Source organism: Phocoena phocoena, chromosome 12 (assembly GCF_963924675.1).
Source record: "Phocoena phocoena chromosome 12, mPhoPho1.1, whole genome shotgun sequence".
Classification (NCBI taxonomy): domain Eukaryota; kingdom Metazoa; phylum Chordata; class Mammalia; order Artiodactyla; family Phocoenidae; genus Phocoena; species Phocoena phocoena.
In genome coordinates, this window is record NC_089230.1 from 49,721,463 (window position 1) to 49,739,258 (window position 17,796).

Below are 17,796 nucleotides of genomic sequence, written 5' to 3' on the forward strand. Positions count from 1 at the left end.
CGATTAGGAATAATATATTTAAACAAGAATATTTAGATAAACATTTTCACAATATAATACAGGATAATAGTTACAGGTTAATATCTGAAAAAAAGAACAAGCCTTTTCATGAACTCAGGTGTTATATGTCTTTGGACAAAGTAACTCCGGCTGGGGAATTAAAGCAAAGTGTTTCTCTTTGTTTAAAGCCATTGGAGGCCAAAAACACATCAAAATGTGTTTGTATGACTAACTATCAATGAATTACAAGGGTCACAGATAAATTCCTAGCAGGGACTCATATTCAGACAACATTGCCCTGAGGGAATACCTGTAAGCAAAACATAACTACTTATCAACACAGCTTAAACACATGATTGAAAAACAAACAATGGATCATAAATATCAACATTCAGTGAAGGAAAAGAGAAAAATTATGATTTAACTGCAGAAGGTAGTAGTTTTATATATTTTTAAAAACCCTAAAAATTCTTCCGTGAATGAATGAAATAAAGGGTAGTTCTATTTCTAATTTTTTGAGGAATCTCCATACTGTTTTCCATAGTGGCTGCACCAGTTGACATTCCTACCAAAGGTACACAAGTGTCCCCTTTTCTCCACACCCTCACCAAGACTTGTTTTCTCTTGTCTTTTTTTATAATAGCCATCCTAACAGGTGTGAGGTGGTATCTCATCATGGTTTTGATTTGCATTTCCCCGATGATTAGTGATACTGAGCACCTGTTCATTTATGTATTGGTCATTGGTATATCTCCTTTGGAAAAATGTCTGTTCAGGTCCTTTGACCATTTTAAAATCGGATTATTGGTTTAAAATTTTTTTCTTTGTTTTGTTTTTGCTATTGAGTTATATGAGTTCCTTACATATTTTAGGTATTATCCCCTTATCAGATATATAGTTTGCAAATATTTTCTCCCATTATGTAGGTTACCTTCTCCTTTTGTTGAGATTTTTCTTTACTAGCAGAGATCTTTTAGTTTGATGTTATCCCACTTGTTTATTTTTGCTTTTGTTGCCTGTGCTTTTGTTGTTGTATCCAAAAAATCATTGCCAAGACTGGTGTCAAAGAGCTTTTTCCCTGTTTTCCTCTCTGATTTTACGGTTTCCAGTCTTACAGATAAGTATTTAATCCACCTGAAGTTAATTTTTGTGATTGGTGTAAGATAGGGATTCAGTTTCATTCTGTTGCATGTAAAATTACCATATGATCCAGCAATCCCACTTCTGAGTATATATCCAAAGGAGATAAAATCAGTATATCAAGGAGATTATTCATACTTCCATGTAGCATTACTCACAATAGCCGAGATATGGAAACAACCTAAGTGTCCAGTAGATGGATAAATGGATAAAGAAAACGTCACACACACATGCATGCAAACACACAGGAATATTATTTAGACATAAAAAAGAAGAAAACCTTGCCATTTACAACAACATGGGTAAACTTGGATGACATTATGCTAAGTGAAATAAGCCAGACAGAGAAAGACATACACTGTATGATCTCATTCATATGTGGAATCTAATCAAAATGAAAAGGTCAAACTTATAGAAAGGTGGTTGGTTGCCAGGGGATGGGGGAGATGGGCTGATGTTGGTCAAAAGGTACAAACTTTATTTATAAGATAAATAAGTTCTGAGGATCTAATGTACAGCATGGTGACTATAGTTAATAACACTGTATTTTATACTTGAAATTTGTTAAGAGAGTTAGACGAGCATTCTCACCTCCAAAAAAAAAGGTAACTATGTGAGGTGATAAATGTATTAATTAGCTTAACTGTGGTAATCATTTCACAATGTATATCAAATCATCATGCTGTACACTTTAAATATATACAATTTTATTTGTTAATTACACCTCAATAAACCTGGGGGGGGAAAAGGAAGGATAAGAAACCTAAATTGCTAAACAGGTTTTCACTTACAAAGAAAAATCAGAATGTTCCCAAATTGCCATTTTCAACATTGCATTTTATTTAACTAATACTTGAATGCTTTATGTATTTCTATATCTACTCTTTTTTAATGGTCACCCTCTATCAGTAAATGAGGTACTTAGAGGAACCCCTCAAAAAACAGGAACCAGCTAATGACTGTGATTAAGTGCGATCTCAACCTCTCCTTAGTTTCAGCGCATCAGGGTGGGATTTTCTTGGCGTTGTGGAGGAAATTAAGGATTAATAAGGAATGTTGGAAGCTCCAATTAGTGTTCAGTAATGACCATGGAGAAACAGAACTATGAAATAATGAGGCACAAGGGAAAAATATAATAAAGCAGGCAAAAACATGAGGAGCTGTGAGATTTCAGTTATTAGGTGTTCCTGAAAAAAAAAACAACAACAAGAGATATTCTCTGAAATTGATATGTTTAACTGTGGGACATAAAAAAGCCAATTTCCATTCTGGCACACATAAAAAAATACAAACCTTTTCAGGCAGAGTTTTGAACACAATCAGCACTTCGGAAGGATGGGGTATGAACCATAAATTGAGGAAGACTTTCCCGTCAGCAGGCAGCAAACATCGCGGCCAGGGCTGAAAACTCCTGCGGCATGAGAAGAAAACTCTGGGAGTACATTTCTCTTTCTAAAAGGGGCATCTGGCATGAACTTATACCACCGCCCTCCAGCCACAGCCCCAGAGCCCACGTTGTGGTGACACACACACCCAGCGTCTAAGCCCAAGGGCAGCAGCCCTCCGCTTCAGGCTGCTCACAAGTGGCTACAGTTATAAATAACTCAACAGGAGAAGAGCAGCTGGGCTGGTTTTAGCTTCAGCTGTTATCGGGAGGAAGGAGTGGGCACAGGGGGAGGGAAAGGTGTAATAAGAAAGGAAGCGGAGGGCATAAATTAGGTGCCAGCACCATACCTCGGGTGACATTTTCTCACTTAATTCTTACGACAACCTTGGGATGTTCCTATGTCGTTCCTGTTTCACAGATGAGAAAACTGAGGCCCTACCAGGCTACGTAGATCTTTCCTATCCAGCTCCTAAGAGATGAAGTTGAGATTTAAGCGCAGGTCTGTCTAGTTCTAGAATCCAGGCTCTGGAGACCAGCCTCTATTTTCCTTCTCTCCCCACCACGTTTCCTGCCAGGTTCTCTAGACTCTGGCCCACTTTTCCTTCTTTCTCCTTTCTTCCTCCTTCAAATACTTGATCATTTCTTAGGCAGCAGTATTGCTATCTCTTCGTTACTGGTTTACATACAAATACATAATTCATATATGTCTGGTGTAAGGATTCACACAAGCCCAGGTACCCACTACCTGGCCTGGGAAACAGAATGTCTCCAGCTCCTCTGAAGCCCTTCCACAGCTCCAGAGTCCCAACTTGCTCCACCTTGGCTGGCAGTGCCTCAGGGCACTTCGGTCAAAAAAGGCAAGAACTGAACTCCTCACCCCTACCCGCACCCCGATCCCGGGCTTCCTCCTGTGTTAAAAGAAACACAACCCCCAAGTCCTCAAAACCAGAAACCAGGGAGTCATTTTTAGATGCTTCCTTCTTTATCCCTCAGGTCCTATTGATCCCATTGCTCTCTTGTACCCAGTTTCCATTCCCACTCCATTGTCTATAGCAAAGACTCTCAAAGGGAGGGTCTCACCTTCTAGGGAGCCTTTTGGAAATCATAGGGGCATTTTTTGACTGTCATTATTTCTGGGTCCTTAGGAGAGACTCAGATGACCCTTTCCATTTCTTAAAGTAAAATGTAATTCATTTTAACTGAGGGCTGAATGTTTTCGATATCAAACATTCTGAATATGAAACTTTTTAAATTACTAAAACTCTACTTGGAGTAGTCTCAAGTCTCAGGGTTTTAATCAGGTAATTTGAAGCTCAGGAACAAAGTACGGTGGTGTTAGTTTGGAGAACTTCTCTTATTTCAGCAACCACAAAGTCAGACTATCCTGTCCTGGAGTAGGTCAAAACCAGCTTAAGCTCATCTTATCTCTATTATTTGTTTGAAGGTGCCCCAAGGAAACACTGACTATCAACAAGAAAAAGTCATAAGGCCCGTGTCTGAGCACACAGGTCTGTGGGCCATGGGGCGGGCAGCAGGGTGGCTGAACTCAGTCTTGACCTCTGAGAAGCACATGTGTTCCTGGAGCCACAGGGCCCTCTACCAAATGTTATCCTTTCCTTCTCATCCGTTATTTCCTGCCATTTCTACCCCTGCCTGCAGCAGGTAGCCCTCTACTGAAGGGGGACAGAGAGGGCAGCAGAAAGCTTTCGGTGCTCAGTGCAGGAGCAAAGCCTGGTTCTCAGCCCTGCAAGGAGGAATCTTCCCCGCTTGTGATGGCCCACCAACTCAGTGGCCTGACAATTCCTTGACCTGCTCGGCATCACCCCCTTCACTTCCATTCTCCTTCACCGCCCATTCCAGGGCCACACTCCAGACCTTATCATCACCTGGAACCATATAACCTCTAAAGACTTAAACTCAAATATCCTACTTTCCGGCTCAACCTTTTATTCTTCCAGTTTTCTCACTCATTCACTCCCACTAAACCTCCTTCATCCCCACAAAATATGCTCCTTGACGTCATCCAGCCCTCTGGCCTCCCCTTCCATCTGTCAGTTCCATTCTGACCCCCACTACTCCCTTCCCTACCCACACTGGGTCTCACAGCCAAGCACATGAACTACTCTCCCACCAGCACCTTCGGTTCTCTGCTTTTTTGTACTCGTGACCCACTTATCTAGCAAAACCCCAGCTCTGGATCCCTCTAGCTAGTCTGCTTTCTGCTTCTAGTTGCATGCTGCTGAGCACAGCTAGAGGAAATCATACCGCTAATTGCATTGATGCAGCAACAAAAAAATGGTTTCCAGCCTGAGCTGTGTCATGCCAGGGAAAATTGGTTTTCTTTCCTTTGATCAGCTCTCATGTCCATTTCCCTTTTCAACAACTCCAAGTCTTCCTTAAGCCTCATACCAAATTCCTAGCAGCAGATGATGACATGGTCTGTTATTTCATAATTGAATTAAAGGGGCTGGAACTGCCCCCACTTCCTGTGGGCTCACTCTCCCCTCCCCATCCTCCCTTTCAAACCAAGGTCAAAGGCACAGGCACACACACAGGATATGAAGTGAAGACAATCTCTGCCCTCAAGGATCTTACATTCCAGAGGCAGCTAGACCTGCGAGCATGATGCTATGATAGAAGCATGGAGGAATGGAAGTATGTGAAAGTGGAAAACATCCAGAATAAGAAGCGTCTGAGACTTGCTGGGAGACCAAGGGAAGAAATTCACAACAGGGGCTTCTGAGCTGTGATTCATTATCTCCCCCTCCATATCTCTCCTCTTAATGGCACTACCATTCTTTTTTTCCTCCATTATAAAATGTGATAAAACATATATAACATAAAATTTACCATTTTAACTGTTTTTAAGTGCACATTTCAGTGGCATGAAGTATATTAACACTGCAGTGCAACCACCACCACCATTTGTGTCCAGAAGAAATTTTTTCCATATTCCAAAACTGAAACTCTGTACCCATTAAACAACAGCAACACTGCCATCTTTTTATTCACCCAAGCCAGAGACTCTGGGTGACATCCTAGATTCCTCTTCCTTCTCTTCACTCAGTTCTGCATTAAATCTAGCACCTGGCCTAGCTGATTTCACTTCCTAAACATCTCCTGTCTGTACAGTTTTAGTAGGTCCCTAAATGGTCGCCGACAATCATCTTGCCCCCTTCTCCCTGTTTGTTGAAGGACAAATGGCAGACTTCTGGATGGTTGCCCTTCGTGCTGTACATTCTGCTTCCCCAACTCATCCTCACGTACCTTGGACAGGAGCCACTGGGAGGTCCACATGCTGTCTCATATCTCTGTGCCATTACACATGCGGGTCTCCCAGCATGAACTGAATTTCTCTTCCTTGTGCACCTGAAACACTAGTCATCCTTCAAGACCCAGGTTAAGTGTCCCCTCTTCCCTGAAGCCCACCTAGCTCCTCATCCCCACCTCCCTGCTCCTTCAGATAATACTGAATATTTCCTGGTGAGTGCTTTCATTATACTTTAATCTTATTCTTTATCACAACGTACTGTAATTGCCTATTTCCCCTTGCCTGAAGGGAAAAAACCATGTCTAATTCATTGCTATACAGTGCTTGGCACCAAGGCTACCATGTACTGTTGTTCAGATTGTGCCCTGAGGCAACCAGCAGTGGCTGAGATCCAGCCTATACTTTACTTGCCAAGCTCTGCACCCTGGCATGGGGCTACCCCTGCCCGGGGGAAACCGTGCTTTCTTCTAATCCTCATAAAGCAGCAGTGTGGCATAGTGGTGGATCTGGCTGTCACACAGTAGGGGCTTGAATGTTAGTGTCCTCTCTTTCTGTCCCTTCTGCGCTCCTCTATCAGCCAGCGCCATGGCTCCTGGGAGTGTGGCCAAGGGTCATCCCAGTCTCCAGACTCCAGTCTCCTCTAGAGCCATGAAGGACATAGAACCCTCAAGGGGCATCATTCTTTGGAGGAGAGCTTCCCTTGGCTCCTCTTCTATTTAGGTTCTGGTTTAGGAGCAGGTGTCTCTGCTAAAGCTAAACAGTATGTTACAGCCTTTAAGGATTAAGTAGCATCTTAGAATTTTAAACCTACAGAATTTATGGGGCTCTTCTAGTCAAGGGGATGGCAAACACAAGCAGGGAGGCCTCCTTTCTCCCTTTCCTTGACCATGGTATGACATTGCCAATCTATCACAACAATATCACAAGTTTGGGATGTCTTAGAATCCTCAGCAGGACACTAATGCAGCAGGACACAGAATTGACATTTAAAATAAAACATTTCTTATCCTTGATCTAACACAACTCCTTATTTTAGGAATAAGGTGAGGACCTCTGTTCTCCGTGACCCTCATTCCTCAACTCTGTCCCTTTATCTCTAGTTAATCTTGACCTGGGATGATTCCCACTGATCATTTCATGAACATTCTTAGATGGCTCCCCTCCCAGCAAGTCTTTCCTGAGCAGTCCTATTCCTTGGAATAAAGCTCTAGACAATTTACCACTAAGAAACTTAGCATGTTTAACTTCAGAGAGCTGCTACAATCTCCTCACTTATTTGATGGAAAGTTGAAGTCCAGAGATTGAAGAAAAGTGATTTGCCCGAGACCTCAGAACAACTTATGACTATGCCGGGTAAAGTCCAACATTCTAATTCTTGGGCCATGGCTCTCCCTATTATACCTTCTTGTGGCTGAGGTTCATTTCTTATTAATACTCAATGCATGGAATCATAGACTTTGGAGTTAGGGTTAGGGTTAGCGTTAGAATTATATACAGTACCTTTTCCAAACTTCCATAGAAGACAGAACTTCCTTTCTCCATGCTCCATTTCATGTGAGTGATCAAAAGGGACATGTTAATATCAAGAGGTTTTACGAAGCAGGAGATGGGTGTAGTGGAGAATTGCTGAATCTTTATCAGTCAGTTGCTGTTCATCCACTGCCTGACTATATGACTTGGGCTCTGGGTGGGCACTCCCTTTGCTCACACTTTCCTAGACCAAAGCCCTGTCCTGAAATGATCACACATTAACTGACCAGACGATTTAGGGCTCTAGCCTCTCCCACTTAAATGACTGTTTCCCTTAATCTTTAGGTAACACACATGATCTACAAAAACAAAACAAAACAAAACAAAACAAAAACAAGCAAAAAAAAACAACGAACAAAAAAAACCAATAATGGAATAGAGCAAAACCTGCAAGTTGGAGAGATTTTTTTTTCCCTCTCTACATCCTGACCTCCTTATTTGGTGGCTGCAAATAAAACAGATTAGAAACCAAAATCGACTTCCTTAATCTATTTATCCTAAATAAGAATGTAGTGAACTCACGGTTAGAGTTCTGTAAACTATTTTTAAAATTTGATCCAAATGTAGATTGGGTTTATAAATGGTTGACATGGCTATTGGGTGGATGAGAAAATGGAACTAAGAAGTCTTAGAGGATTATCCTGTGATGTTTTTATATGAAAGAAAGATGCACTTCAGCCTCACTGGGCAATAGATGTCCAGTCAAACTTTCAGCAAAATTATCAGTCTCCTGAGGTATTTTTTGCCCTGCTTCTCTCTCTAATGCATTCTTCCATTAGGTAAATCCTGAATTCTACCCAAGTGAATGTACTGGCTGGGCTGATGAGACAAAACACTGGTATTCCACAAACTGGTCATCTTATAAGTATCAAGGTCAGATTGGCCACTATTTTGATAGCCAGCTCTCAGTCAGCCAAGGGCAGAGACTCAACTTCTTTGATTCTCTAGCATTCTCTAGTCTGTTCTACCATCACCTCTTCCTTGGTGAACTCCAACTTACTTGTCACCTCTTCTTTGACTTTCTCCCTGAGGCCCTGGGCTAGAGTTCAACACTTCCTCTTTTGTGTCCGCACAGGACTTTCACATAACTCTAACATGTTATCTTTGAAATCTTTGAAGTGACTTGTTTGTTTATAGAGATTTCCTCCACTAGACTGAATTTATTGCCAGAGTCAAAATGACTTATTCACCTTTGAAACTCCAGTATACATAACAAAGTACTTGGTACTAACTAAGCACTGAACAAATAATGGTTGAATAATCCATGAATGATAAGTGAGTGAAAGAGTGGTCTGATACAAATGGTCTTTCAATTCCCTTCCATCTTTCTGTTCTGTGATCATATTTATTATTACTCTTACTCAGAACTAAACTCTGTGTCCGTGCCCAAAGGGAAAGAGTAAGGAGGGAAGGCAGCTCACCCTATAGGGTGTTTTTGCTCCCTCTTGGAGGCTGTATAACTGTGTAATACCCCCTTTTTTTTTCCTCAAAGGAAATTTGGTCACTTACAGCACAGGTATGCCAACTCCTCCATCCAAGTGAGTGAACTCTAGGTAGGCTGAATTACGAACATCTGGAAAACTGGATAAGGCATGATAAGGAGGTATGGAAGCAGCTCCACTCTTATCACTTAATATCATTCTACATATATATTTTTTTCTCTATCGGTGAAGTACGGAAGGACACTGATTTATCCAAAGCACTGGAGTATCACTGTTTTGTTTTTTCCTGAATATTTCTTCTACTCCACTGAGTAAAATATTTGAAGCCAGAAACAGTTCAAGATTAAGTTTACTTACTTTAGATGCTGGCCTATGTAAAAGGGTGTGACTGATGAAAATCTCTGGGTACTCCAGGGGTAAACAAAACTTCATAGATTGAAAAAGCAGTCAAACAGCCCATAAACAAAGAACTCCTTTTGCATTCAAATACAAAGATACACTTATTCTTGGAGTGTTAGCTCTTTCTTTTCCCTTTCTGGATCAGAAGATCAAGGTTAAATATGTTAAAGGGAGCAAGATTTCCATACCAAACTTAACAAACCTCTCACCTAGGAGAAGTGGGATGGGGAGGGGGAATAACAAGCTCTAAAGAGAATTCTGCACCTGGGGTCAGGCTTGAGGCCCTCCTTGGAGTCCCTCGACCCCTTCTCTTCTTGTGGTTGTCCCACCACGAAAAAGGTATCTCTGATGGTAGGGAAATTGTCCAGCAGGGCTCTCAGGCTGTTGCAGTATGCCATGATCTGCCCCCGAAGAGCATAGTGAGACATGTGGCGGTTGAATCTAAAAAGTCAGAAGAAGAGATGATGTACAGAGGTGAATCCAAGTTGTTCCATCTCTCACGGAAGTTCCAGGATATAAGTCCCTGGAGACTTTTCAAAGAGAATAGAGGACCTCTGTCAAGAAGAAACTTCTGTCTTGGTCAGGCTGCTGTTGTCTGAAGGCAGAGACATGGATCTCTTCCAAGTGCCTCTTAGCTGTCACTTCTGATACTGCTTCCTCTGTGTGTCAGAAGGCAGTTTAATTTGCTTTTATCCAGTAGGACTGTGGCTTATTTAAACACAAACCAGCTGATTAATTGTATGGATTTCTGTATAATACTGTTGTTTATTGAGTTCAGAGTCATAAATCAGCATGTGTAGTTCACATATACTATACTTACTTCTGGCAATATTCAGCTATAACATCTCTCTTGACTTTCCCAATTTCATCCTGTGATAAAAGAGAATGACAGTTTTCCTATTAGACAGTTGGCTATAAGAATTCCCCAAGCTAATACATCTGTACAAACTTATAGCTAACTTAAAGCAGGAGAAGGCCACACAGCTGAGATATTCTTTCTGAAGGTCAACCTACTGGGAGATATTCCTCTGTGGGTCTTTCCTACTCCAGCACATCTTGAGAGTATGCCAAGAATTCAAGGCCCTTACCACTCTTTACCTGAACCATTTCTCAGGGTTATGTTTGCAGAGAGCAGTCTGGAGGGATGAGGTAACATCTCTCTCTAGAAAAAAAAGCAGGTGGATTCCCAAGCTCAATGTTACTCAACTGTGACACAAAACTGCGTGTACCTCGGCTCCTCCATGTTGCCCCTGTGGAACCTCGGAGGCAAAAGGAAATGGCACAAACATGAGGCTCATGAGGCTGGCTCTGCTGTGAGTAACAAAGTTCTTTGTCTCTGACCTAGGAGTCTTGTGTCCTCTGCCAGCATCCTCAGAACAGTAACAGGCTAACTTATTAGCTATAAGTAGGCTAAAATCCCAGACCTTGACAAAACTGACAATTATATTGTCTGAACCCTTTCTAATCTGATAGGCATTGGATATTCCTGAAGGGCAGTTAATGAGCTAATATACTTTTCACTTGGTCAATATTTTTTGAATATTTTAGTTAAAAAAGTAATTTACTTATCAAAGTAATTTACTTAAATACTTATCAAAAGGAGTCCTTTGCCCCCATTATTGCTCAGCAGTAATCTAGAAGGTCTAGCCTCCATCATATCCAATTTGTAGAACTTGATTAGGTAAATTGAAGTCCTTCCTTTTCAGTCACAGGTATGGACAAAGCCTAGAGATTGTGAACCTTGTCATTTCATTCCCAAATAACTATATATTAGCCTAAGGACTTCTTCATCAAAAAATTAATGAATAATGAAATAATATCCATAAAATTAAGCAACACTTTTAATTGACAAAGGTTTAAATTTCATAATACTTCTCAAAAGATTAGGTCAGTATAAAACTGTTTAATAGAAACATGGTGGTAGTGTCTGAAAAACCAAGATAACAGGTGAATTTGATGGCAAGAGCCCTTGTGTACCTTGTCTAAACCCCCTAAGCACCTGTGGGTCACTCAGGAGTTGTCAAATGTTCCAGAGTAGGTGCTGAAACTAGGTCTGCTTAGAAAGTGACAAAACAAAATGTGCCCTTGGAAAAATGCACATATTTTAAAAACTAGACTGCAATTAGCTTGAATTCCTTCCTTTCTATTTCTTATTGAACTCTCTTTTTCATTTCTTTATATTTTCAATAGTTCTAACCAAATAGGCTGAAAGCAACAGGTTCCAAGTTAAGAATTTTTATTTGTTCAAATGTAAAAGATGGTGAGATCTTTAGGGAGCCCTTCTTACTACACTCACAAGGTTCTTCATTCTGTCAGCCATGGCTTGTTTCCTGAGGAGGAAGGCGTTCAGCATAATGTCCCGCAGCCCCACCTTTTCTAGTTGAATAGACACGAAAGCTTCCAGAGCCCTGACAAGTGAACAGAGACATGTGAGCCCAAGGCAGGAGGTAAATGGACATATAACAATAAGACTGGTGGACAGGAACACCTGCGGCTGCATACTGGGCACTGCAACAGGAGATCATGTGGCTCTGTTTCTGTGGTTCTTACCTGCTCCAAGTGTTTCTCTTCTATTCAGTGGGGATGCTGATATGTCACCATCCTTGTTGGGGACCCTCATGTGCCTGAGGCATGCATCATCAGTCTCCCCTCACTCCCAAACTTCATAGCCTGGCCCAGTGTTTGTACTCCCAAGGTCCCTTTGTGCCCTCCTGGTCTGAACTGTAGGGGTACCTGGACTGAAGTAGCCTCCTAAGGGTCCTCTTGACTAGACACATTGGTCTTAAATCTCCCATCCACACATTGGGAATGTGAACTTACAGCACTCAAACTCTGGTCATGTGTCAGATTAAGGGCATCTTGAGGAGTAGAGTGGCTTTGCCTGTTATTTTTTTTCATTCTAAATTTGCCAGAATTAGACTAGAGTCTCATTGGTATGCCTCAATAAAATATTCAGAGTATTCATAATTATTACAGAATACAAATGTCGTATTCTGTAATACAAATTATTACAGAATACGAGATCAAGATATAATAGGGAAACCCTGGTTTATAGATATATGTCTGTAGAGGCCGTGCCTCTCTGACAATGTACCATTCTATTATTCTAAGCAATGGAAAAACCCTTGTTAGAATAGTGAGGGTAGTTCTGTGCTTTTCTGTTTAAGATGTGGAAAATTTGGACATGCTGATATTCTTCTTCCTTATGTTCTACCCTCGTTGGAGTTTGAAAAATACAGAGAGAGGGAAGAAGGAGGGGAAGAAGGGAAGAGAAAGAGAAAGGAGAAGAGGGAGAAGAGTCGAGTCTGAAATTAGGAACTGTTGACTCTCCTTCAGAGACTGGAGCATATTAGAAGGAGCTGAGCCTTCTTGGTGTTTTATAACGTTTTCAGACAAGGTCTTAAAAATTTAACACATGCTGGTGACTCTGGGAGTTTAGGCATCATTCAATCCCATAATACTGTTACTAACTGGCTTGAAAGAGGATACTTTTGTTATTATAAACAACCCTTCACCACCACCCCCATGCAGTACCTTTTGGTAGCCTGGAATCTTTCTGAAGGATGAATAAGTGTGTCTGGGACTTTTGGAGTTGCAGCTAACAGCATGCTTTCTATGCCATTCACAGTTCTGGAATTTCTTCTTCTGGTTGGACCCATTCCACTATGATTTCTCAGGCCTGAGAAAGTTATTTCCTAAAATATTTCAAACCAAAGTGAATTAAATTTGTTGGATTTGTAAGTCCTGTGGTACTGACTGTAAAATTATCTCACAGCCATAACTGACCCCCAAATACATGTAAATGGCTGGATACACTGGGGGTGGGAGGGAGTGGAAGGGAGAGAAGAGAAGGGGAGGAGAGGAGAGAGTAAGGGAGCAAACGGAAGAGAGATACCATTTTGCACAATGAAGGGGTGAGGCACTAAGTGTGACTATTTCCAGAATAGAGTTGTCTAAGGTGCTCTGAGAAAAAACTCACCATTTTACAAGGTGGCTAGTTGGAGTGCTTTGTATACTGGCCTCTCAAGAAATACAGCTGATGAACTTCATGGCTGCAAGATCTGAAAAATCATCTCAGGGTGCCCATTTTTTTTTTTTTTTTTTTTTTTTTTGCGGTATACGGGCCTCTCACTGTTGTGGCCTCTCCCGTTGCGGAGCACAGGCTCCGGACGCGCAGGCTCAGCGGCCATGGCTCACGGGCCCAGCCGCTCTGCGGCATGTGGAATCTTCCCGGACCAGGGCACGAACCCGTGTCCCCTGCATCGGCAGGCGGACTCTCGACCACTGTGCCACCAGGGAAGGCCTGTCCATTCTTGTATAGCCTAAGCATATGGAGGTGGGCTGTATATGCTGCCCTGCATAATGTAATAATGATGGAGGGAGAGGTGGAGGGAGGGTGGGGAAGGAAGAGGGGGAAGAAAAAAAGGGAAATCTGTATCTTCCAATATTCCTATTGGTTATGGAACTACAGGGCATGATGGATGGAATTCTTTTACATTTGTCTAAAATACTAACTAAAAGAAAAATATTAAGCCTTCAAAGGAAAGACTATTCTTCTTCAAAGAAAGAAATAAGTTCTCCATAGCTGAATTACTGAAGGACACTTAAGGAAAATGAGACAAAAGAAAAAAATCTTGGGTTAAAAAGGCTAAAGTTTCCATCTTGATTTTTTCTGAAGACTCTTGGGCTATCCCAGTCTCCTGGAAATAGTAGAATATACAAGTTCAGAAGACTCAAGAGGTCTTCGAAAGGCTATGAGTGAGCTAAGAGGGAAGAAAATAAGCTCTGTAATCAGATCCTAGTGCTGACACTCAGCTGGTGATCTTGGCTCTGTTCCCTAACCTTTCAAAACCTGTTTCCTCACCTAGAAAAAGGGGATGATGTCCTCCATCTCCTAGGGCTGCTGAGAGGACCCATGAGCTCAGGTATATCCATCACTTAGCTCACTGCCTTGCCTGGACCATAGAAGCTGCTAAGTGGAACCCTTAAATCCTTGACTCCCTCAAGTTGCACTCAAAATCTCAACCATGACCATCTTTTGTTTCTATCCTCACTTTCTTCATTTTTTCCAGTCCCTTCCTACAAATATGATCACATCTATTTTATTCTTAATTCTCCGACCCCTTAAGCTTCCTCTTCAATTCTGACCCAACTTCTTAAAGAGTTATAATGGACTAAATGCTTGTGTCTCTCCCTAAATTCTTATGATGAAGCCCTAACCCCCAGTGATGGTATTTGGAAATGGGGCCTTTGGGAGGTAATTAGGGTTAGATAAGGTAATTAGGGTTAGATGAGGTCATAAGGGTGGGGCCCAAATCTGATAGGGCTGGTGTCCTTATAAGAGGAGGAAGAGACACCAGAACTTTCTCTCTCTCTGCCTTGAGAGGACAGTGAAAATGCAGACATCTGCCAGGAAGAGAGCTCTCACTAGAAGCTGATCATGTTGGCTCCTTGATCTTGGACTTCTAGCCTCCAGAACTATGAAAAAATAAATTTCTGTTGTTTAAGCCACCCAGTATATGGTATTTTGGTAAGGCTGCCCCAGCAGACTAATGTAGGAGCTGTAAATATACCCTACTTCTACATTGCTATCATTCTGTCACTCCATAACTCTGGCAGTCTGGTTTTCACTCTAACCCCCTTAGAACTGCTCTCTCAGAGCCAGCAATGAACTTTTGAGTGAACCTACCTCAACATAATAATGACAAACCCACAGCCAACATCATGCTCAATGGTGAAAAACTGAAACCATTTCCACTAAGATCAGGAACAAGACAAGGTTGCCCACTCTCACCACTATTATTCAACACAGTTTTGGAAGACCTAGCCACAGCAATCAGAGAAGAAAAAGAAACAAAAGGAATCCAAATTGGAAAAGAAGTAAAGCTGTCACTGTTTGCAGATGACATGATACTATACATAGAGAATCCTAAAGATGCTTCCAGAAAACTACTAGAGCTAATCAATGAATTTGGTAAAGTAGCAGGATACAAAATTAATGCACAGAAATCTCTTGTATTCCTATACACTAATGAAGAAAAATCTGAAATTAAGGAAACACTCCCATTTAGCATTGCAACAAAAAGAATAAAATACCTAGGAATAAACCTACCTAAGGAGACAAAAGACCTGCAGGCAGAACACTATAAGACACTGATGAAAGAAATTAAAGATGATACAGACAGATGGAGAGATATACCATCTTCCTGGATTGGAAGAATCAACATTGTGAAAATGACTATACTACCCAAAGCAATCTACAGATTCAGTGCAATCCCTATGAAACTACCAATGGCATTTTTCACAGAACTAGAACAAAATATTTCACAATTTGTATGGAAACACAAAAGACCCCGAATAGCCAAAGCAATGTTGAGAAAGAAAAAGAGAGCTGAGGAATCAGGCTCCTTGACTTCAAACTATACTACAAAGCTACAGTAATCAAGACAGTATGGGACTGGCACAAAAACAGAAATATAGATCAATGGAACAGGATAGAAAGTGCAGAGATAAACCCACACACATATGGTCACCTTATTTTTGATAAAGGAGGCAAGAATATACAATGGAGAAAAGACAGCCTCTTCAATAAGTGGTGCTGGGAAAACTGGACAGCTAAATGTAAAAGAAAGAAATTAGAACACTCCCTAACACCATACACAAAAATAAACTCAAAATGGATTAAAGACCTAAATGTAAGGCCAGACACTGTAAAACTCTTAGAAGAAAAGATAGGCATAACACTCTATGACATAAATCAGCAAGACCCTTTTTGACCCACCTCCTAGAGAAATGGAAATAAAAACAAAAATAAACAAATGGGACCTAATGAAACTTCAAAGCTTTTGTACAGCAAAGGAAACCATAAGCAAGACGAAAAGACCACCCTCAGAATGGGAGAAAATATTTTCAAATGAAGCAGCTGACCAAGGATTAATCTCCAAAATTTACAAGTACCTCATGCAGCTCAATATCAAAAAAACAAACAACCCAGTCAAAAAATGGGCAGAAGACCTAAACAGACATTTCTCCAAAGAAGATATACAGACTGCCAACAAACACATGAAAGGATGCGCAACATCACTAATCATTAGAGAAATGCAAATCAAAACTACAATGAGGTATCACCTCACACCAGTCAGAATGGCCATCATCAAAAAATCTAGAAACAATAAATGCTGGAGAGGGTGTGGAGAAAAGGGAACCCTCTTGCACTGTTGGCAGGAATGTAAATTGATACAGCCACTGTGGAGAACAGTATGGAGGTTCCTTAAAAAACTAAAATTAGAACTATCATATGACACAGCAATCCCACTACTGGGCATATACCCTGAGAAACCCAAAATTCAAAAAGGGTCATGTACCACAATGTTCATTGCAGCTCTATTTACAATAGCCAGGACATGGAAGCAACCTAAGTGTCCATCAACAGATGAACGGATAAAGAAGATGTGACACATATATACAATGGAATATTACTCAGCCATAAAAAGAAACGAAATTGAGTTATTTGTAGTGAGGTGGATGGATCTAGAGTCTCTCATACAGAGTGAAGTAAGTCAGAAAGAGAAAAACAAATATAGAGAATTGACTTGAGGACACAGGGAGGGGGAAGGGTAAGCTGGGACGAAGTGAGAGAGTGGCATGGACTTACATATACTACCAAATTTAAAATAGATAGTAGTGGGAAGCAGCCATATAGCACAGGGAGAGCAGCTCGGTGCTTTGTGACCACCTAGAGGGTTGGGATAGGGAGGGTGAGAGGGAGACGCGAGAGGGAGGAGATGTGGGGATATATATATATATATATGTATAGCGGATCCACTTTGTTATAAAGCAGAAACTAACACACCATTGTAAAGCAATTATACTCCAATAAAGATGTTAAAAAAAAAAAAAAGCAACCATCCTAGCTACTACATGTTTCCAAGGATTTTGAAGCACATCAAAGAGAATGTTATTAATGAAAACATTTTGGAAGAAATAAAACTAGAGATACTGTTGCATCTCACTTCTCTATGTCAAACTTTTAACCATTTATTCCCAGAAGAGAAATTTGAAACATTAAGACAAAATTGTTGGGTAAAAGATCCATTCGCTTTTCGAAACCCAGAATCAATAATTGAGTTCAACTTGGTGCCTGAAGAAGAAAATGAATTATTATAGCTCAGTTCTTCATACACATTGAAGAATGATTATGAAACATTAAGTTTATCACATTTTGGATTAAGATAAAGGAAGACTTTCCTTTGTTAAGTCGAAAGAGTATCCTGCTCTTATTACCATTCACAACAACTAGTTTGTGTGAGCTAGGGCTTTCAGTCTTAACCCAGAAAAAACAAAGGAAAGGAATGGATTAAATGGTGCAGCAGATATGCAAGTAGCATTATCCTCCTGTGTTCCAGACTGGAATGAACTTATGAACAGGCAAGCACACCTACCACGTTAAATAAATCTTTTTTTTTTTAAATCGGAGTATAGTTGCTTTACACTGTTGTGTAAATAAATCTTACCTGGTTTTTGTTTTTTCATTTCTTATTTTGTGATTTTTTATGTGTTGTATTTAAATGTTAATCTAGCACTGTATGTGATAACTTTATGTTTTAATTTTTGTTATATTTAATACT

General features: G+C 40.7%; 1 protein-coding gene across 1 annotated transcript in view; it reads right to left on the minus strand.

Moving 5' to 3' along the window:
- The window catches only part of LOC136131876 (coiled-coil domain-containing protein 162-like), a 28,029-nt gene extending 15,201 nt beyond the window's left edge, over positions 1-12,828 (minus strand). Inside the window, 5 exon segments of the mRNA XM_065888646.1 lie at positions 2,434-2,551; positions 9,434-9,610; positions 9,990-10,039; positions 11,466-11,577; positions 12,704-12,828. Coding sequence (XP_065744718.1) covers positions 2,434-2,551; positions 9,434-9,610; positions 9,990-10,039; positions 11,466-11,577; positions 12,704-12,828 — 582 coding nt within the window.
- Between the last annotated feature and the right edge of the window lie 4,968 nt (positions 12,829-17,796).